The following is a 22,113-nucleotide window of genomic DNA, read 5'->3' on the forward strand; positions in this document are numbered from 1 at the left end:
AGAGAGGAGTGAAGGACGAGTGGACAAAGAAAACTGAATGACATGGGAAGAGGGAGAGAGGAAGGGAAGGAAGGAAGGAAGGAAGGAGAAATTAGGAAGGGGATGAAAGTGAAGTGTAAATGAAGGGAAGGTGTAAGGGTATGAGATGGAGAGAAAAAAGGAGTTGAGGTACTGTGTAAAGAAAGTGGGTAGTGGCTGGTAAGTGGAAGGTGTGAAGGTCGATTTGGTACGGGTATGAAAAATGGATGAGTGTGGGAAGGAAAAGGAATGAAACCCTCCATTTGGTGGGGACTTTCTTTAAAGCTCCTATTCTCCCATGAATGCATAAGATTTAGCAGCAGCAGTGCAGGTATGGGTGGTCTTCGCTCACTTCCCATGACTGTGCTGGTCTTCTAACACTGCTACAGAGCCAGGAGGCAGAATGAATTCCTTTTTAGGAAAAGAAGTCTAAAAGAAAAATATATTTTACAGCTGTTTTTTCAGGTGTGCACACCATTGCTTGACCTCTGATCACTATCAGCGTCTTCAGAATTTGCATCTCAGAAATAGTCTGGAAATAAGACGCTTGAGGGGAACTGAGAAAAGGAAGAGAACGGCAGGAAGAAGGCAACATGGTTTAAACTGTGGGACTTACGGAGATGTAATTACATTGGCTGTAAAACACTTGGGTATAGGGATTAGACCTAAACCAGATAATGCCATTGCTATGCTAGTGTGCACCCTGCTTCAGAGGAAAATAGGGCAAAATGAATTGGAAGTTATTCTGTAGAAGAAAAAAATCTCATCAACAATGAGTGTGCTGGAGTCTGCAAATAGACACACGAGAAGCTGTTTCCTTGTGATTTGATTTTTGTGGCTGCCACTGGTTTCGTATTTTGTCGTTCATTAATGAATGCTTATTGATTTTGGCATCTGCTGTTCTGGGGTTTATATGAGCTAATGTCACGTCTGTGCGCAGAAGCAGACAGCAGAGGGCGTAAGCATCATCTGCTTTATTTCATCATGACTCGGAGGAATTGGGTAAGCTAACTTTATGTTGTTGTTTTGTTTTCTGGCGTGTTTTTTTTTTTTTAAATATAGTTTTAGGTTGTAAGTCACTTTTCTGTTGGCAACAATTAGTAGTCTACACAAATTGCTGGTGAGATTATTTTACTTGGCAGTGCCCTAATTGGAAGTGGGTTGTGAAAACGGTATCATCCTGATGCTTTTGAAGGAATAAATCTCCCCCTCAAAGTGAAGCACATAAATTGTGTGACTCTGTTCTTTACGCACCAGCTCCACTGCGCATCTGCCCGTCAAAGAAGAGAGATCACTGCTCTGGTGTCTTTCCTCCCATTTTCGTCTTTGGTACAGTTCATCATCGGGGGTCTGTGAACAGCGGGTGCTGTGTGGTGAACAGATTGGAGAGCTCCATGAGGCAAATCTGTGATATTGGGCTGTACAAATAAATTCGCTTTGACTTAAAACCTGCTGCGTAGTTTGGATGGTATCTAGGTGCAGGTTGTATTCCAGGGAAAAATTCTTTCAGCAATTTCAACAAGTTGTTCTCTGAGCCCCCCCGCCTGCCATTGCTAATCTTAATTGTTTTTTTTCGGAGGGGGGTGGAAAGGATAAGGACTGTGACGCCTGATGACATCACCTCAGTCACACACACAGTTCTACAGCCGCGCGCTCACACGCAGGAAATAGTTGTTGGAGCAGAGAGAGAGAGAGAAAGAGAAAGAAAGCAGCAGTTCTTCACATCCTGAACACCGGCGGAGAGGAACTATTCACCTGTGCGCTGCCAGGACGAATTCACAAGGATTTCCATTCGTTTTTAGCGCATTTAGCTTTAAAGACGAACGAGGGACACTTCAAACAAGAATCTCTGTCGGACTCTTGACCTGTCCTGTAACCAAACAAGTTTTTATTCTTTGAGTGAGATTTTAGTCGGAAGTTGACCTTTATTTGAAGTTTTTTTTTCTTCTCAAAGCCCTATTTATTTCGGCGAGCCTTCGTTCCTGGGGTTTTAGCGGACCGTAATCAACCATGGCGAGACATGACTCCCGAATCTGGCCTGAATGCACAAAAATTATAGGACTGCTCTGCTTGGTTTCGTCGATACTTCTACAGCACGGTAAGAAAAGATCACTTATAACAAGTCAGTGGTGTCCAGCTCATTGCCGACACCGTCTTGTTTTCCGTTTTCTTCTCCGAGCTTGAATAATTTAGGAGAAGACCAATTTAAACCTGACTACCACCTGTCAGGGCGGTGACGGGCGAAGAAAATCCAGCAGGTGATTTCCTTGCTTTCTGTACAGGCGACGCTTTAACTCTTCGCTTTAACTCGTCGGATTTTCTCTGAGTTTTGACTAGACTAACGCGAAGTGCGGTGGTCAGAGAGAGAACTCTTTATTTTAATTATTTCTCTCTGAGGTTTTGATGGTAAACCAGGCCCATCGGTCTTTGACCCGAGTTTCGGTCGGTGACTCAACGCCATGTTTAGTTTCCCTAAGGTGTGGCTCTGTGGAGCAAGGTGTTGAGGCGAGGTGCCTTCTGCGCTTCATTGGTGACTACCCCTCTTTAAACCTAGGCGCTGTTTCAGTCTATCCTTCGTACTCCTATTCCCACCTTAAAGCCCATTTCATCCCCACTGCCCCCCTCCCTGCTCCTTTTCATTCCCGTATCCACGGATTGACGAAAACTGGTCTGGAAACGGCTCTGAATGTACACTGAAACTGACAGAGGGGGCAAGAACTGGATGGCCCGTTCTGGCTAATATCTAGATGGAACTTGCGCATGATTTTCTTTCAGTGTACCGCTTGGATTTTTTTTTTTTAATGTAATCTGGCGTCTATTACTTAAGCAAAGTGACTGGCCACGCCTGCTCGCGTTAATAATTCAGCTGTTTCCCTGTCTGCTTGAGCTCAGGTAGTGTACAGGTACCGCGACCGTAGGGCTCCCTAAAAATATTCCTGGTATGCACTTAACCTATTAGCATATGAATATGTTGCAGGAAACCAGTTCAACATTCTCGCTGCCTTTCCTCACTAGACTGGGTATTTTGTTGTTCTTTTTTCCTGTAATTGGGGCAGGAATGTAGGACTAGATCTAAAGTCCTGGCACAGCTACAGTATACATTTTCAATAGTGAGCGGGTTGTGCTGTTTTTTTTAATTGCAGTTTTTGAGTTATTCATGCAGTGGACCTTTTTTGTCCGATTTCATTTTACAGAACATGAAGTGCTCTTAGTGGAGGGAGAAAAGTGGAGAAAACAAAACAAAAGGCTTTACATATTTATGAGTGAGGACAAAAGCAAGGCATTCCCTGTGCAGGCACAAACGTGGCTTTTTCTTTTCATTTTTAGTATTTTTTCCTTTTTTTTTCAAAAGGGGCTTCTGTCTGACTTCCTTTTGGTTAATATGCTATGGGGAACTGAAACCGTTTACTGGTCTCCTTTTGCATTTTTTTACCTTCACTTTTCCCTCTAGAGGTTTGACAGCAACCACTTACCTCCACTTCTCCAGCTTCAATCTGAGAGCGAAAGAAGTTCATTAATTTTCTGCAAAGTTTTCAATTTAACATGGCCCAGCTTTAATGTAAAAACCTATCCAATTCAATATTGAATTGGATAGGTTTTTAATTATGTTGGCTTCTGTAATATTTCTGAGTTCAGCAGACAAGTGGCCTGCCAGTTTAAGCTCTGAAATTGAACTATAATACCAACCCCGACCCCCAAGATCACCACGAACCATGGATGTGGGTCAGAAAGGCTTTGGCCCATTACCAAGGAGATGTTTTTATTGGAAGAACAGTGGGCTTACGTGAGGGGAGTGTTTTGTTTTTGTTTTTTGTTTTTTTAATTTTTAAAGTGGGGGAGTATGAGGCTGTGGGAGTATTGTCTTTATGGCTGAGTAAGCTGCGTGTTTGCAGGGGGTGGCTGGCTGGGCGTCCAAGAAACCGGTGGGCATGCAGGGTCGGGGCTGGGAGAAGAGACTCTGTCCTTCTCCGCTCACAAATAAGCCATTGTTGTTGTGTTTTTTTTAATCTTTTGTATACCTGAAAGCATTCAGAAAAGTATGCAAAGCCATTCTTGACGACTCTCCTCAGATTCAAGCAAAAACAGGTGGCTTTTCAGCGGCCCGCTGCTTTTGTGCGTTGGATTGATGTGGCTGAGCTTCTGGATTGGCTGGAAAACGCAACAGGCAGCAACTGATTAAGACAGGCGACGCCCTGACTACCCTCTTTCCCACCGTCATTTGAAATCTCTCCCCCTCCCTCCCTCCCGCCAAGCACGCGCTCCCTCCCCCACCGCTGCTGTCCACTACATACAGAGGCCTTGTTCTTGTCTCCGTCTGTTTTTTTTCTGCTGTCTTTTATTCTTTCCTGTCCAGAGCTTTTGTGTGGGTGATGGTAGTGATTGGGTTATTCAGATGGCCTCCCTCCCTCCCCCCACCTCTCTTCGAACTCAAGGCTGTGCTGTTTATGACAGGAACAACATGCAGCCAGACAGGACAATAAACCACATGACCTTACCATAGCCTGTCGTGACTGTAGGATTTCAGAGCTGTATTCTTTTTACAGCTACAGTCACACCAGCTAATATGATTATGCAGTAGAATATCAAAGTACTGAAAAAACCACAGCATTTTCACAATCATTAACTGCCCACCCTGTTCAGTCTCACACAGACACACACACATACACAGATGTACTTAGCATGGATACTGATTGACTCGAATGTACTGATCTTTCTTTTGGCAGTCCTCGGTGTGCAATAGTTCATACTATTAGGTCTAACAGTTTCCCTCCACATGGTGTGAAACAGTGTATTCCTGCCAAGTCTGGAACAATTCATCATTACAACAGAGGAAGAGCACTAGACTCTGTCTATTAAGAGGAATGTAATTGATGGATCATGAGAGGAGTTTTTTTTTTCTTTTCAATGCTAATAAAGGGGAAGAAAAAAGTAAGTCCTTAGTATCTCATTAGTCTCAGTGGAGCGAGGAGTTTTCAGTCTGGCTTTAGTTTTTTGTGTTAATGGCTGTTGAGGTTTGGTCCTATCATTATGTAAATGAGCTGTCCTCACCCTTTTGCACCAGCACCGTAAATGTCAGAAGGATTTTGAAAAGGTCAGGTGTGTGCTTCTGTACGTGTGAAAGAAAATCTCGTCCCGACTGTGATATGTGCTGTTAAAAACACACACGCACACATGCACGCACACATGCATACTCCCTGAGCGTTTCTGTTTAAATGACACATCAATAACGTCTTCCTCTCGCTTATGGTCGCCATTAAAGGTTTGTTGATTCAGACATAAAAGTGTTCTTGAATTTATGGCTTAATGGAGACATGAGATTGATGCCAATTCATTGTATTTCCCTTTATACGTGGGCAGTGTTTGGCAAATGTGTCCCAATTAATTTTGAATAACAAAATTGTGAAATGATTGAAGCTTTGGCATTTCACCAGATGAGCCTAATGATTTAGACAGCTTTTTAATACTACTTGTTGTTTTTTTTTCCAGGTGCAGGACTTGGTAATATTTAATGGTCGCTCAGAAATGAAGCACCACTTATCCCACTATAAAATTGTGACGAATGTGAAGCTTTTTAACTGACGCATTGAAAACATTTTAGCACAAGGCACTTTTCATTTTAAAACCAATATGGTAGCTAAATTGATTAAATTGTTGATCCTTGACATTTTACCGGATTTTAGGTATACAGCTATTTTGATAAATCAGGTTTTAGTGAGATTACTTTGCTCCATAGAGTTTTCATTACCAGTGACCACAGACACAAAAGATCCATCAGGTTTATTGTTGACTTGGCAAATATTATTAGACTGGATGGATGGAGCGGAGCAGAGGGGGTCGATGCGCGCCAGCCACTGCATCTTGTTGCGTTTTAGGCCACATAGTATACCACAGAGGCAGATGCATGGGCGATGTAACCTGAGGCTGCACTGTAAGTCAGATGACATTCCAATAATAGGGCGGAGGCGACACATCACAGAATGACACTGCATGTGTATTACTGTTTGTTTCAGGAAGGCAAGTGTTATCCTCATCAGCAACCCTGTTATCTTCTACAGACATCAGATGTGAGGAGTTTCTTTTTTTCCCCAACTCCATGCTCATTTAATTGACTGCCTTAAACGAGGCTTATCCTGCAACTTGTAATAATGATAGTGGGTTTCCTGTGACAAGAGAGCCAAAGCCAGCAGCTCTGCGTCTGAAGTCCCTCCCTGCTCTCCTCCGTTGACTTGTACATGCTGGGTGGATGGAGGTCACACTGGGAGCCCCCAGCCGGCATGTTTGTGTTTGGCTCTGAGAGTTGCCAGACGGCTGAAGTCAGTCCCATTTGATCCAAAGGAAAATGAGCAGAAATCCTTCTTTTGGAAGGAATGCCAAATGTTATTAATATGCATGGTGCAGCTAAGGGGTTTCTAAAAACACAACTGTGCTGGGGTCGATGATATTCTTGGCGGAGGTGTTGGGTTTAACTCCTATCTACATCAAATCTGCGTGCATGTGCACACGCACCGATTAAGGTTCGACGCAAGATACCGTTCCATAATGTACCCTACCCACCCACATGCTTCTACATAATGGAGACTTTTAAGACTGTAGCATTTGCTGAAGTTGCATGCCAGGAGCTTATCTTGTATACAGTGAGATTTTTTATTTTTTATTTTTTTTCCCCCCAGTCGCACAGACATTTCCACACCATTAGTCAAGATACCTTCTGCCAAATCTGCATTTTCCTATCTGCGTTTTCCTGACAAACCCCAGATGGAATTTAGGGGGATGCAGGTCAAACCCATTCCAGCTCAGCCGACGTAGAGAATGAGCGGTGATTCCAATTGAAGATCCATTGAAAGGCAGCCAAACTCTTTAAAATGAAATCCTCTTAATTAACTAGGCTTGGGAGATGGGTGTCTCTGTGACCCTGCTGTAGAAAAAATCACAGAGGATGAGCAGCGGAGGCAGAGCGGTGAGTCGGGGGGGTTGAGGTTGTCGACATTTTCAAATTCCACACCGCAGCGTCTTGGCAGAGGTGCTGGAGGAGGATTGCAGAAAACTGTGTGAGGGAGTGAACCAGGGAGGCCAGGAATTATCAGCTCATTTGTAATTTAGTCGCACCTCCCTCCCTCCCTTCTTCTCTCTCACGCTCTCAAAGCATTAGGCACATATTTAATAACTAAAGAGCCTTCATTGCAGACAGTAAAGGACTACCTCCACTAACCTTTCTCTTTTTATTATTGTTTCCTGGCCTGTAACCTCCCTCTGTCATCCTTCTCCTCTTTCTTCTGTCTTTGTCACATCCTTTTTATTTCTGAAACCATCCCCATAGTGCACTCAGCAGATCTCTGTGCAGCTAAGCACCGAGGCCCTTGACTGCGTCCTCCTCACCGTGTCCCTGTATACTTGTGCGCACGCACACGCACTCTCCTGCTCATTAGCAGTCACCTTAATGTGTCTAAATGTATTTTGCGAGGTGGAAGGTGGTTTGCGTTATCGATCTGGTATTGAATGGTGGATGATGCAGTGCCCTTATGTGATATTGAAAACATTTAGGGCTTGCACTGTCGACACGGCCGTACCTTGAAACATCTCTCCCTCTGTTCCTCAGCTTATCCCTCTGCATGTCCTCTCTGCCCCCAGTTTGCGAAATGTCGAGCCGGTTTTGTTGGCTGTACTGCCCGCGTGTCCCCCTTCACAGATTTCCTGAGCTCCAGCAGCACGTGTTACACGCGCGTTCCTTTTGTTACCTGTCTGCACACCGCTTTTAATACACACAAATGCAGACGTGTTGCGTCCTCATCGCATCTGACTTTGACAAGGTCATGTCCAATTCACAGAAGGAAATTGAATTTGTTGCGACAGGGTCTTGTCAAGGCTCTGGTAGCCGGGCACAGAGTCGTGCTCCTCAAAAACCGACTGCTTTCAATTCAGTCAGCTTTCCCTCGTGATCCTGCTAGTCTTATCAGAGCAACACAGTAAAAATTACACGGCGTAATGTGAAAATGTAGTATTCTCGCACAGATTGGATCTCGGAAGTATGAGATAAGAAAACTGATTTCGCTATTGCAGAGACGATGCACAAACAGGTTTTATTTTACTTATTTATTTATTTCACTGAAAGCGTGTGAAGCGTGCTCTTGTGTTTCGCAAGGCGAGCGGTCGTTTTCACAGTCCTGCGGTTCTATCTCGTCGCTGATATCTACTGTTTCACTTATTGGTTTAAAAATGTACAGCCACGCTACGCTGATAAACGAGCAGCAGTCTCGTCATTAGTCCCCAGAGCCTTGAAACGGCAGCTTTTAAATCCTCCCCTGAAGCAAACATCACATTAAGGTCAAATGGAGGCAGCAGGTTTATTCAGTTATCAACCCAGTGTTTTGTCAACAGGGTGTGCCAGGGTTTGCTTGTTTGTCGCTCCTTAGGGAGAGCAGGTCCTCCTTCATTGAAGTGATTTGTCTCATTCATCTGCTAAACTGATTGCCTGCTCTCTAATCGGACACTTGCCCCCCCTCCTGTCACATTTGTGCCTTTACTTCCACTCCTCCATCTTGACTCATTCTTCCCCTGCTCTTTCTGCCTTCTTTGTTCACGTCCTCTCCTAATGCACCAACTTCCTCTTTTCTGTAATTTGGCCCGCATAATTGATCCATCTGCTCAGCAAACTGCTGTGCCTTACTGTATCTCTTTTTTTCCCCCTCTTCTCTCATCCTGTTTTTTGTTCTCCTATACTTTGTTTCTTAGTCATTAATCCCCCCTTTTCCTTCTGTAATTGGAATGTCTGTTACTTTCCTCTATCCTCTTAGGCTTTCTATCTTTCTCTTTCTCTTCTGTAGCTCTCATGCCGTCTCTGTCCCACCGTCCAATTCCCCAGTTGTCTCTTCCACCTATGTCAGGCCTAGAGTTTCTGCTTAAGCCTATCCAAACTGCCTTTGCTACTTTCCTTCTTCTTACTCTCATTTGCTCCTCGTGTCTCTCGCTCTACTTTCTTCTCATACTTCCTTAACAACCCCAGTCCTCCCTACAGACATTTGTATTGCAGGAATCTGTACCTTCCTTCCCCTCCTAACGAGTGCTTCTCCTCTCTCTCTCTCTCTCTTTCTTTCTTTTTTTCCTTCTTGCACACATCAATCATCCGTTCTCTCTCATGCACTCCTCTCCTCCTTTCTCCTCTAATGGCGACAACACCACCTCCTCAACCCTAGTGGGCATTTTTTTTGAAGGTTAAGTTGCTGTGACACTTTTTACAGTGCGCCGCCCCACCTCACCCTTCCTCTTATTATCTCACCCTCCTCTCCCTTGCCCAGCCTGCAGAACGACAATCAGCACCACGTCCTCGCGCGACCACAAACACACACGCAGAGCACGCAAACAGTGCGTGCTTCGTACACACACGAGTGCTGAGGGATGTTGGGCTGATTTGATGGTTGAATCACTTGATTACTGTACAGAGGACAGAAAAGGAGAACTGACACAACAAAGTCAACGGAGCGAGAGCTAAGAATGAAGCAAGTTGGTGAGACGGCGAAATGGAAACAGATGCAGGATTTTATTTCATTTCAGCAGAACTAACCTGTCGTGCAATGCTAGGATCAGGATGACGGTGTCCACTCCCCTGCTGCTAGATGCTGTCACACACTTGTCTCCCCCGCAGGCGGTGACTAGGCTGGTAATATAGCTTGACTCATCTAACAAGAATCTCACACTGAGGCTGAAATGGGATTACGTCTCAAGAGTTAATTCCCAGAGGGAAAAAAAAAGTAATACTGTCCAAAACTTCAGCAGAAAATTAGCTTCTTTTTTTTTCTTCTTCTGAAACTTTGTGCAATTTTTTTGTGTGGGAGAAGCAAAACACTCTGAATATTTTAAAATAAAAAATACTCTGTAAACAATCCGGTTCATTTATTTTTCCCAGTACATCTTGCTGCTTATTTACCGTGAACGCTTTCATTTTATTCACACATTTAAAACTTTTTACTAAAAAGGACTAAGATGTGCTGAACCTTCGCGGCATCGAAATGGAAATGTAGCATAAAAGGATCCACACAGTGACGTGTGACGTCGTTGGTCTTGGACTTGAACTTTTCTTTGTCATGACAGCCTAACTACCCCCGCTTCCACTGTTGCCACTCCTGCTACCATTACCGCTGTTAAGCTCTTATTAATTACTTGTAGATGCGTGATAGGGCGTTAAAGAGAGCAGATGCCATAAAAGAGCAGCAGATCTGTGCATAAATGTAAACACAGACATAGTAGGAGGATTAACTGCCAGCAATGGCAGAGCAATGGGATTTCTTCACCACTTTAGCTAAGCTACTACCTACTAGATATGCAAGTCAAGATTGTGGCAAAACACAATTTTGGATACCTGTTTATCTATTTTTCTTTTTTTTTTTTTTTTTTAAGTAAAAAAGCTTTTGGTGTTGCTACGTAACGCATTTGTGCAAATATAGAAAGAAAGGGCTTCATAATGTGTGCAAGTAATACACAATACTGTGTGCAGCTGTGGGGGTTAATACTGGTGTGGGGAAAATTGTAATGTTTAAAGATTTTTCAGGTAAAAAAAGTGAAAATGCTCCACAGTTTATTTCATAGGATCTCGTCAGTTTCATGCCTGTGATTAAAAATAAGTTTTATTTTTTCACACACTTCACGCAGCTACTTTAAATTGTAAATGAGGTGCTTTTCAAGACCGATGTTTTATTGGTCTCTTGTTAGTAATTTTGTTGTCATTTTCCTAAACAAAATATTGTTGGGTTTGGACTGTTGATGAGGCAAAACAGGTTATGAAGATGTCACCATATTATTTTTCCCATTATGTTTGGCCATTTTTAAAAATCTAGGAAAATGATCACTGGACAAAAATCCGTGTCTGTAATTAACAATAGATAAATATAGTGAAGAACTCCGTGTTGTCGGAGCAGTATATTCACATGCATGTTTCCTGCTTTCAAATACTGGAAACATCTTGGGTCAGGAGTCTCGTTTGACAACATTTTAAGTGTTTCTTAAGCGTGCGTTTGCACAAAAACAGTTCAACATTGAACCCCGGGATGATGTTTTTAGTCCAGGCAGTCGGCTGGCTGATGCTAGACAAAGTGATGCACTCGGTGTTACTGCAAACAGAGACGGCATTGTTCTTAGCCAAGCTTAGAGACCCTCCTCCTCCTTCCTTTCAGCCTCCATTCCTTCTAATCCAGGTGAACTGAGGGAGATCATTGAAAAGGCCATCCATTGTCCCCCTCCCCTTTCTCTTCGCTTTCTCCCTCCACACCACACCTGTATCAATGGACAGAGCTGCTTTTCAGTAGTGGCCCTAGAGGGAAAGTGGCTCTGTAACAAGAGATGATTGCATAGTTTCTCTTGAAATGGAAGCTGATGGAGGGGCTTTTTTGTTGTGTGGATGGAGCACTGTGGTGCCTTTTAACAAGTTTTCTTTGTACGTAAGGTGTTGGTGCACTTTTCATACAGAAAGTCGGATGTTTGCTATGTGCAAACACATGTTTGTGCCGTCCATGTATCATGCACTTGCTTGTTACTTGGCCGCTTGCTGCTTTGGCTTTCTGTCTTGGCCTCTTTAGGAAGAGCCGCAGAGGGGTGGGGAGGCGAGGCAGTATCTTCTCTTCTTGTCACCGTAGTGCTCTGGGTGTGTGCTTGCTCCCTCAGGATGCTGGAAGCCATCTCCTGAATCTTCTTCCTTTTTAGAAGCTTTTAAAGGAAACACTTTCTCTGTTTATTTCTGTCCTTTTTTTTTTTTTTTTTTTTTTCCTTCTCGCTTCTTCCCAGTTTGCTCTTCTTGCAACAAGCTTGCGGCTGATTTGTGCACCAGTGATTCATGAATTTTTTTTTTTTTTCCTCTGGCACAGCAGAGTCATGCGGGGTACGTGTGTGTGTGTGCGCGCGCGTGTGAGGAGGGTGTGCTGGGTCTGAGCGACAGAAGAAGACTGAATGCTGGGGGGGAAAGGTAGAGAAGGATTGTGCTGTGATGCCAGCCACGATTAGAGCAGTAGCACTCGCCATTTAAGCGCACATTTAAATAGACACAGCCTCGGGAAGATGGGGGGGCGAGGTGAGGAAAGGTTCCTCTGCTTGTGTAAACTAACACAAGTGTTCACAATTGTTCTTGTTTTTTAATAGGAGACCCTCAGGCTCCTCCTACTAACTTTCTCTTGTTCTTTTGTTTGTCTCCTTTTCCTCCATAGTCTCCTTCTCCAGTGAATTCCTTTCTTTTTACACAGAATTGCTTTATCTGGGATGGATTATTAATGTCCTCCATTGATGTTTTTCCTCTGTGCCTCCCTCCGCTCTCGCCCGTCTTCGCATTCTTTTCCGTGACTCCATCTTGTGTGTCCGCTGATTTGGCTGTCGTCCCTGTGTCAGTCCCCCCCCCCCCCCTCCAGTTTATCTCTCCTCCTCATTCCTTCCTGATGACTTTGTCCTCTCTCCCTTCCTCATCACCTCAGTCAATTGTGTTTGCTTCCTGCCTCCTTACAGTTTCCTCACTCCTCTTCATTTTACAGCTGTTCGCTATCTACCCCCCCTCTCGCATGTCTCCTTTCCTTTACATTCTCTAAACCTGACTTGTCCTGCTTGCCTCTACTTTGACTGTCCTACTTTGATTTCCTCAGCTCTTCCCCCAGCTCCTCCTCCTCCTTCCTCTCGGTTGTTTATTTACATCGATGGAGGTAGGGCTGTCAGGATGGATTGATGGATGACAAGAGGCCATGGGTGAGAGGATCCTCTGGGTTTGATGGACGCTCTTGTCGCTCAGGATAATACTTACAGAATTGGCTGGTTCGTTATTGTATAAGTCCTTCCATGGAAGACTTGGCATCTATATTAAGACAACCTGGGCTGCTCAACCTGGTATCCGTTCAGTATCAGTAGATCTAACATGATTACAATATTGTAGACTTAAGGGCCTGACCAGCTAAAAGTAAACCATTTTTTAAGACTCATATTAGCATTTTTGAACATCTCCATTGACAAAGGCTCTCAGCTGCACTGTGCGTCTGCCCTTTTAAAAAGCTCGTCCCTTGTAGATGACATAATTATGCAGTGTCAACGTGTGACAAGCTGAGCCATTAGAAGAATTAATATGTGCAGCGTAGGAGGGAGTCTGTCCACAGTCTTCTAATGCTCACAGCCACTCAGTCCCCTCTACTCATCTTGAAACCATCAGTGTAAAGGCAGTTATCTCAGGAGCCATCAAAGCTAATGTTACTGTCTTTTTGGCCCAGTATCTGGTTTTAAGACTCATAGTAGACTCCTAACACAGTATTACATTAATATGTCACGAATAATAAATGCACTGTAGTTTTTAATTCTGACTCTGGGGTTAATTGGTCTTAAAATAATACCTTATTGACTGTATTATGATAGTAGTGCCAGACTGATTGTATTGAATGTTAGACTTGATTTCTGTGGGACAGGGATTGATTTTAATGTCATAATTTGGTTGGATTACATATAAGCGTTTTTTGTTTTTTGTTAGTATTGCTCACTATTTTATATATTATCTCTTTAATTATGGATTTTTTTCATCATTTCTGAGGATTTTTATTGGGGAAAAATGAAGACGCTCTTCATAAACAGCTATGAACACAAAGCTTTTATTTCATTATTTTCTGCACCGTTACTGTACATGAGGTTTCAGTAACAACGGAGAGACTGGAGTTGAAATCCAGCTGTGTGGCTGCCTGTTGTTTCACAGTTTATAACAGGTTAGCACAGTAAGACTTGTAGCCTGAAATACTACAGCTCCTACAGCCTGAAATATTACATCTGTGATATAAAGGTGATAAACGGTCAAAGTGAACTTTAACTTAAGTTATTGTTTTTTTTGTGTGTTTTTGTGTTTTGTTTTTTTTTTTTTTCTATTTCTAGTCAGACACACTGTGAACAGATGGCAGGCTGTAAAATTTTTCTTTCTTCTAATTTGATGAGCTTAAAAACATTTTTTTTTAAACTGTATTAGTGCAAGTGCACAACTTCAGGCACCGTTCTACTTAAAGTTCTACTTAAAGTCTGTGAACTTAATTAGCTCATTAGCCTGTGGCTACACAACACGTAACATATGCGGATCGTTTGCAGAGCAGATGCTGCAACACTATGCTCCCGCTATAATCAATAAAACGGGCTACTCTGGTCTACTTTTATGTTCTCAGAGCACCCAATCTTCCTTTGTGTGTGTGTGTGTGTGTGTGTGTCCGTGTCCAGTCCCTTTACACAGAAATGGGTCATAAAGCACTGATTTCTTTATTTCTTTGCTAAATGAAATTGTCGCTATACATTAAGCGACTTCAGCGTCTGCGTTTATTTTGCCAGTACCAGCTGGCCCTTTCTTAGGAACGTTATCCCCTATATTATCTCCTGTAGTCTGTTTAAAAAATAAATAAATAAATAAATAAAAAGTTTTTCCAAAATCCTGAAAATGCAACACGATCTGTAACCGAAAGTTGTTTTTTTTTTTTTTTTTTTTTTTTTTTTTTTTTAAACCTATGAGTCACACAGCCTTACGGTGAATGAGCACTGCAGGTGCAGCGAGTACAAAAAATAAGAATAAAGCAAAACCTTCTGTGGCACAACCTGACACAAACAGTCCACACATCCTGTGTGTTCATGCAGCCAAAGCATTAGCTTTTAAGTGACTCATTAGGGAGGAGCTAATGATAATTCCAGAGCATGATAAATTTTCTTGACTCTTCAAACCGTTTGTTAACACTCAACGACCATGGCCTCCTCTGAGCTGACTGATCTGAAAATGAAGCTAATTGATGCTTTCAAAGCAGGGGAAGGCTATAAAAAGATATCAAAACACTTCTAGCTTTCCACCTTCTGAAATGTCATTATTAAATGGCAGTAAAAGGGAATGGTGAATGGCTAAGAACAATTTCAGATGAAATTGCGCTCTGGCTGGGCTAACAGGCAGAGGAAAATCCTCAGAATGACTTCAAAGGAGATGTAGGACGACTTGGCTGACACAGCAGTGGCGGGTGCACAGTTACACTGAGCAGCACAAACAGGTTCTATAAGGAAACCTTACCTGCAACCTCATCCCAAAAGTCAACATCCAAACTTTGCAAAGCAACATCTGGAAAAGCCAGATTCAATTTGGGAACAATTGCTGTTGACAGCTAAAGTTAAAACTAAGCCTTAGGGGCACAATCACAAAACCTTTTCCTACAGCAGGATTAGTGGTGTTTAGATTTTTCTGTTTATTTTCAACAAATAAAGACAGAGTACGTGTTTGTCTGGAATGTCCTGATAAAATGATTTGGTGGACAAATGCAAAACATTTTCTATTTTCAACATAAGAATGGTGGAGATTTGCTGATATTTCATTCTTTGATTAGTGAGTCCTGATAGTTGACGGAGCTTAATGGGTAGATGAAATGGTAATTATTAGTTGCACCATTGGAATTGTTCTTACAGTGAAAATATGAGCACTGCAAAGTTAAATCACAATAATGCTGACAGGAGCTTGCATGCTGAAAACTGTAAATGTCCTCTTCTAGTAAAAGGGTGCTTAGAGGAAAAATTGAAGGAATTGATCAGTGTAGCAAAAAAAAAAAAATCAGTAGATTGCTTAACAGTTGGCAAAAAACCCCATCCGTGCCAAGACTGTAATGGTAGAAGCGACGGGACAAATGGGGCTGCAGAGATCATGCGAAAGCACGCACTCGGATGAGCAAGGGGAAGAGATGAGTGCAGGCCATGCTGTTGGAGGTAAATGTATGTTGGCAGTAGCTAAAGGGAGGGAAAGAGTGAGAGCACAATGGTGAGCGAAAGAGAGGAGCCTGTTACTGAACCATCAGTGGCGGTAATGAGACACAGGTGCAGCGCATGGAACCATATCCCTTAACAGCGAGGAGGATGGGAAGGATGCGTGTAAGTCAAGGATACTGTAGAGCTGCAAGACGGAAGACTCAATGCAGCATTTCACTTTGATGGAACATTATTACTTATTAGCATGCGCATCCCCCACAGGAGTTTGCGAACAATCACCCGAAAACAGTAGACACCCCGGGGACGTGTCGTTACTCAGGGCGCCCAGGCTTCTTCTGACTCTCCGTTCATTTGCATCTATTTTTAAGCGCCTAGTTAAAAAATTATAAGTGCAAGAAATTAAAAACAAGCATGACATGCAGCCGCCACATAGAATTAATTCTGGGTCTTTGTTTGCAGTTCATCAACTCTGATCATTTCATTTAGACTTGGGTTTTCAAACATATGCTAATGAATGGGAAGCCAGGAAAAGCCAGAGCTTTGCAACACTGCAACTGATTTCAGCACTTGATTGTTAATGAACTTATATTTGGGTTTGCATGCTAAAAACAGAAAACGTTGGATTAGCTGGAAAAGCTGCTTTGAAAATTGGTTTGCAGAGAGGATGCAATGAGAAATAGATTAAGGAGGGCTGAGGGGAGAATGTAAGGTGACAGATTGAGATAGGAGAGGAGTGGTGGAAGAGGAAAGAAGGGCACAAGCTGCAAAGGAAAAGGTGTTAAGAAAGTGTCAGGGGTATTGAATCAGAGGGGTGCTTGTGAGGATGCGAGCGGCAGAAACGCGCTCCCTGCTGCAGGCAAGGTGGGGTGGCTACTGTTGATTCCGTGCTTGGTTTTCTTTTGCAACTTAAAGATCAGTCTAAGGCACAAACCAGTTAGACATGGAAAGGAAAGCAAAGGAGGTCGTCCTGCAGTAAACAAACGTGTGCGGGCGTGCACGATCTAGAGAGAGGGGAAAGTGAGATTAAGAGCAGGTGCAGTCTGCAATTTCATGTGGATGCATAGTTTGTTTGAATGGTAGACCTAAGAGGGGGTAAGAGAATGGCCTTTGTATTCAGCCAGTACTGAGTGAGTAAATATTTTGGAAGAGCATGCTGTGTGGGTAGATTGTTCTTTTAGGCAGCGGGGGTGACAACAAAAGAGGGCAAGATAAGAGGAAAGGAGAAGGCGAGCTAAAGGAAACTGTGAAGCAGCAGCTATGTTTATTTCGCCATGCGGAGACGTGAACACAAACTGGGCTTTGTCCCGCGCCCAGGCTAACTTAATGTTAGAGCTAGCTGTGAGACCTCAGAGAGACGCAGAAACGGCTTTGCTCTTTCCCCTTCATTTGCTGCCAAATGACATCGCTTACTCTGCTACGGGGTTGCCCTCGCTGCCAGTGGCTGCTATCATGAATGAACAATGTGCACTTCTCAGGGTCCCTACCTCTCCTCAGGGTGCTTCTCCACAGGCCGTAGGTGTACACTACAGGACGCGAAGCTAGGCATAAGATGGTATTCCTGCTGTGGCAGCCTTGTTAGAGCGATGTTTGATGTGTCTCATTTTCTAACGTGGGAACATGGTGTGAGTACAAATAGAGAAGTGAAGCGCACGCGCACACACACACGGCAAACACGGTCTGGTGTGACCTCCACATGGCCCCTGTGGCGTTATATGTATTTCTTTTTTTTTTTCTTTTGTGTAAGAGCAGGATGGCTCTAAAGTGGGGATGAGGGATAGAGGGGTCATTCATTCACCTCGCGCACACGCACACACACATACACCTCCCTCACAGGCCTTTCATCTTTACTCTCACAGGCATCTCTTGTTCTGTCAGTCTTGCTGAAGAGAAAGAAGGCGAGGGATAGAGAGGGAGGGAGACAGAGGAAGGATGTCAGGGAAGGGGTGAGAAGGGTGGGTGAAGAAGGAGAAGGAAAAAGACAGCAAGTGATTCGAGTTTCCTGTTCCACGCGAAGCCATCTACCGACCTGCCCCACCTTCTTCTGTCTGGGGAAAGAGTAAAGCGCGCTCAGCTTCTGTGCACAGTCATCCTAGTTTCATCTTCTTCCACCCTCCCTCTCTTTAATTGTATCCTTTGCATCCTTCTCATCCTCTTGTTGCTTGGCCATATCAACACCAACCCGCTCCCCCCGCACTCTTCCTGTGTCCATCCCTCGCTTCCCCCTGGGGCTTACCTCAGTGGGTTGGTTCCAGTCTGTCTGTTTGCTGATGACTCCACTTGGAGCAGATGTGATGCTCAGCAGCTGTTTCTTTGCTTTGCAGTACCCTCCCTACCCCACACACCTCCTCTCCTCCCTCTTATCTCCCCACACTCACATCTCTCTGTCTCCCCCTCCAGTGTCTCTTATGTTCCTATTTATCTACGTGTCTTTTTGTTCCGGCGTTGCTCAAGCGTAAATTGGCGAGTTTAATTTTGCTTTCAGATGTCTTTTTTTGTTTTTTCCTCCCCTCGTCTTCTCTGACCAGCCTTTCCAATTTGCTTCACTTTCCAGCCTTCCTTGATGCGGCTGTTAATGTTCAAAGCACGTAAGGATTTAATGTCACAACAATAAGTCTGGAATCTGCGTATTTGTCTGCCACATGAATGCCAACTGTCGCACTGTAATCATGTGAAACAAATGTTGGCCATTGATGGCAGTTCTGCAGAGGGTAGAGGGTAGAGTATTGTTTCCTCTATAAATCTGTGGAAGCGAGAGAAATGTGAATGGCGAAGGTTTGTTTCTGTTTTTCATTTCGCCAGCGACATTGTGCTGTTCAAAGTCAGGCTCTGCGCTGGAATTAGAATTCTATGTTTAGCTTAAGATGTATAGAGATAAAAATGGGACTTGGACACTTGAAGAGTGATGGAGTGGGTTTTATTTAGGCTGAGTCCCCTCAGTGGCCTGTGCTTCTTTGGATAGACTTATTAGAATCTTTATTAGCTCTCTCTGTGTTCATCTGTTATCTCGGTCTCTTTGCCTCTGCCTCAGTAAGGGGTTGGCTGGTGAACTGAGCATCCTCTGACAGGGACCCTCTCATCCGATATTAGAGCAGAAGCAAGAGGGGAGTTCTTGCCACTCTGATGACTTAAGCCTGGAGGAATCTGTTTCTGGATGGGCGTGTGGTTGCGTCGGTGTGGCAGGGCGCGTTCGGGAGTGTGTGCAAATACGTGCGTGTCACATCTGTAATTGGCTGCCTCTGATCTTGTGGAAATCTGGGATCAGTGTGGCAGATCCACCAGCTAATCAACGCTCAGAGCTTGCGCACAGGAACGTCAACCTGTGCTTTACTCCAGAGGCTGGAATGTCACCACGCTTGGGATTTAATCGCTCCAGAAATCCCTTAATGGGAAACGTTACATGAAGCCTAATTTGAGGATGTTGAGATAAAATGTTGCCCTGTGTGTGTGTGAGAGAGAGAGAGAAAGCTTGTGACAGTAAGGAGGTATGTATATGTGTGTTTTGTGTGTTCGACTGAAACTCTGATAAAAGATATTGAGCGCCACTTTGCTCCCTCGCTCTCAGATGATAAGATTACAACAAGGCCAGAGGTGTTTCTGTTTGCACTTTAGCCTCTCTGCTCTGCCTTCTCTGTGACCGTGAGTATTCACGGTGGCATACGGCACGGCGTCATTGGGAAATTCATAAGGGGGAATCATCACTCATTCCTGGTTCCCCTTTGAGGACTGCGCTAATTAGCCTGCGTCTGTGATTAGTTGGCTTGTGTTTGATCTGCTTCACTCCTTTCCCTCCCTGTCGAAGGGCTGCCTGCCTGCACCGCGATTTGGCTGTGAGGTGCCTCAAACAAACACTCAAAAACAGACGCACAAAGATGTACACAGCGCCGCTTTTTTTCCCCCCCCTCTCCTTTCCCTGCCTTTCGGAGACACTGCAGGTGGCCTCTGAGACACAATATCATACACTGGCAGACAGCCACATACGCACAAACATGTGAGCCGCAGTACTCCAAACCAAAGCTCACAACACTTCAGTTGAAAGAGTATATCTGTTAATATTTCACTACTGCATACCAGGAACTTTGTTTACTTTCTCTTAGCGAGTTTCAGGCTGCCAGTAAAATTCCCCTGAAAAGCCAGGCAGTACGCCGCTTATTAAGGCAACAGAGGGTGTGGGTGGCTAGCTGAGAAGGGGATTTACTTAACTTAACCTCGAGTGATTACAGCTAAAGATGGGCGAATTATGAATGTAATTAAATTTGTACAAATCCCCCTTTGCTCCCCTTTTTTTAATGTTAGGTCTCAATGGCAAAGCACAGTAAGGGATAACCATGCTGCGCTTAATATGACACAAATAAAAGAAACTCTTCGGTGCATGACAGAGCACTGTCTAATTACACAGTGGCTGTGATATTGAAGGGGCCGTCTTGTCCTTGAAGCATGGCAGGGCCATCTCTGACTGTTCATACCCCCATCTATCTACTCCTCACATCCCAATCCTCTATCTGTCACTCTGCCTTAAGGGGGTAGATGGTAAACAAAGGCAGCTCACATCCAATGTAATGACGACCTGACAGGAGACTGCTCCGGCAGCTCGTGTGTTGGCTGCTGTGCCTGCACCAGTGTCTCTGTGTGTGTGTGTGTGTGTGTGTTTGTTATTGTGCTCCTCTTTACGGTCGCTGAGAAGTGGCTTCAATCTTCTGAGAGTCAGATCAATTGTAGCATCATTGTTACTGCTGAGCAATTGCAGGCTAAAACCAGGGTTCACGCTGTTATTGAGGGGAAACTTGATCCTCTGGTGTTCACCTCTCACACGGGTAAAAGGTGTTTATCCTCACTACTAAAATCTAGCTCGGCTGCTGAGTTCTGCTCTCAATATAGAGCTGTATTTATTTATTTTTATTTTTTTAAATAGATAGTAATTAATTAACTCATTGCTTCCTTGTTGCGTTCTTTGAAATTGTTTGACTGACAGGCAGCGGAGGTTTTGTTTTGAGTGGCAGTGACCTCACAGCTGCTGGAGCTGTAATCTTGTGAGTTTCTGAGTTACTGTGCTGTTGCCTTAGCTTACACTGGGGAATAGATATGAACTTGTTCACGGTTCATTGAAGAACTACGTCGTAATGGTAATAATGTGTTTTAAGGGTGGAAACGATGGCTATTTTTGTTATTGGTAACAATCTGATCTTTTTTTAAAATGTATATTTGCATTTCGGGGGAAAAACTCAGCAAAATTTCCTAAGGGCAATGTATTTTTGGTGACTCTAAAATACCAAAATACCCAAGTGATATTCTCATAAAACTGCGACGTGCAGCAAATACTCCCATTTTAAAGGTATTGGTTCATTATTGGGGCCTAGTAAGAATGAAACTAAGCTTTCCAAAGCAAATCATTTTACATGGAATAAATGTAATAGGTTAAGACCCATTAAATTCATTAGTCAAGTAATTGCTGAAAAAGCAATTAAGGATGGGTGTTATAACACACTTGTTACTAAGTGCTGGTAGTTGGTCACTTTAAGCTACTTTTCATGTAGCCTTTGGACCTTTTTTTATTTGTTTATTGCTTTATTAGATTAGTTTGTGACCAAAAAAAGGGTCAAGAGGAATCATGTGAGAGCTGCTGCTCTCATCAGGATGTTGCTACTTTATTTATTTCAAAGCTTTAACTGAGTCATGCGTGTGCTATTTGAATCACATACATGTTTTGTCTTTTTAGTGGAAGGTCATAGTTTTATTCATTTATTTTTGCTGAATTTTATAGTTCCCGGCTTTACTCAGTAGCACCCACTTTTTATATATATTTTTTTAACCTCGTGTATTTGCTCGCTTCCAGCCAGCCACAGCTTCTCAGTGGATTTTGTTTAATTTTATTTAACAGACTGACTCGAGGAGAAATATCAGGTTATGTCCCCCCCCCCCCCCCCTCTCCCGTTTGATCCGTCTCCTTGAGCTCTATGTCTCTCTGTCTATTAGCTCTTCATTCATTCATCTATCAGCGTCAAAACAATACACCGTGTACCCAAGGCAAGTTGTCATAGTGAAGGGGGAATAAGCAAAGTTGATCTCAACGTTCAGTACAAAGGAAAGAGATGGAGGGAGTGCCGGAAAACAACCCTGAATATAACCTCATCAAAAATCCCCACCTGTTTATCACTCTCTTGCTCCAGAGTGCCTTTTTATAGATCTTACAGAGCAAAACTTCTTTCTCTTTTCCTTTCTACAGTCTCATTCCTTTCCTCATCAGTAACACCTCCCTCACCCTCCTTTACGGGAAAACTGATAGCAGGAATGTATTTGTGTGCAGCGTTTCATCTTACCTGCCTCCTATTGAGCCTTGAAGACAATAGGCTGTTCACCTCTGCCCCGATGGCTTGCCGCAGCCCT

At 43.6% G+C, this 22,113-nt stretch overlaps 1 protein-coding gene across 6 annotated transcripts in view; it reads left to right on the forward strand.

The window, feature by feature from the left end:
• Nucleotides 1-1,311: 1,311 nt before the first annotated feature.
• The window catches only part of LOC146508513 (nectin-2), an 86,344-nt gene continuing 65,542 nt past the window's right edge, over nucleotides 1,312-22,113 (forward strand). For 4 of the 6 annotated variants that reach the window (XM_085177682.1, XM_085177683.1, XM_085177684.1 and 1 more), the window contains exon 1: nucleotides 1,318-2,116. In XM_085177682.1, coding sequence (XP_085033808.1) covers nucleotides 2,029-2,116 — 88 coding nt within the window. In that variant the 5' untranslated portion in view covers nucleotides 1,318-2,028. Of the gene's footprint in view, nucleotides 2,117-22,113 lie in introns of all 6 variants that reach the window. The other 2 variants (XM_085177686.1, XM_085177687.1) reach the window with 2 other exon arrangements.

The sequence above is a fragment of the Neolamprologus multifasciatus genome, chromosome 11, assembly GCF_963576455.1.
Source record: "Neolamprologus multifasciatus chromosome 11, fNeoMul1.2, whole genome shotgun sequence".
Classification (NCBI taxonomy): Eukaryota; Metazoa; Chordata; class Actinopteri; order Cichliformes; family Cichlidae; genus Neolamprologus; species Neolamprologus multifasciatus.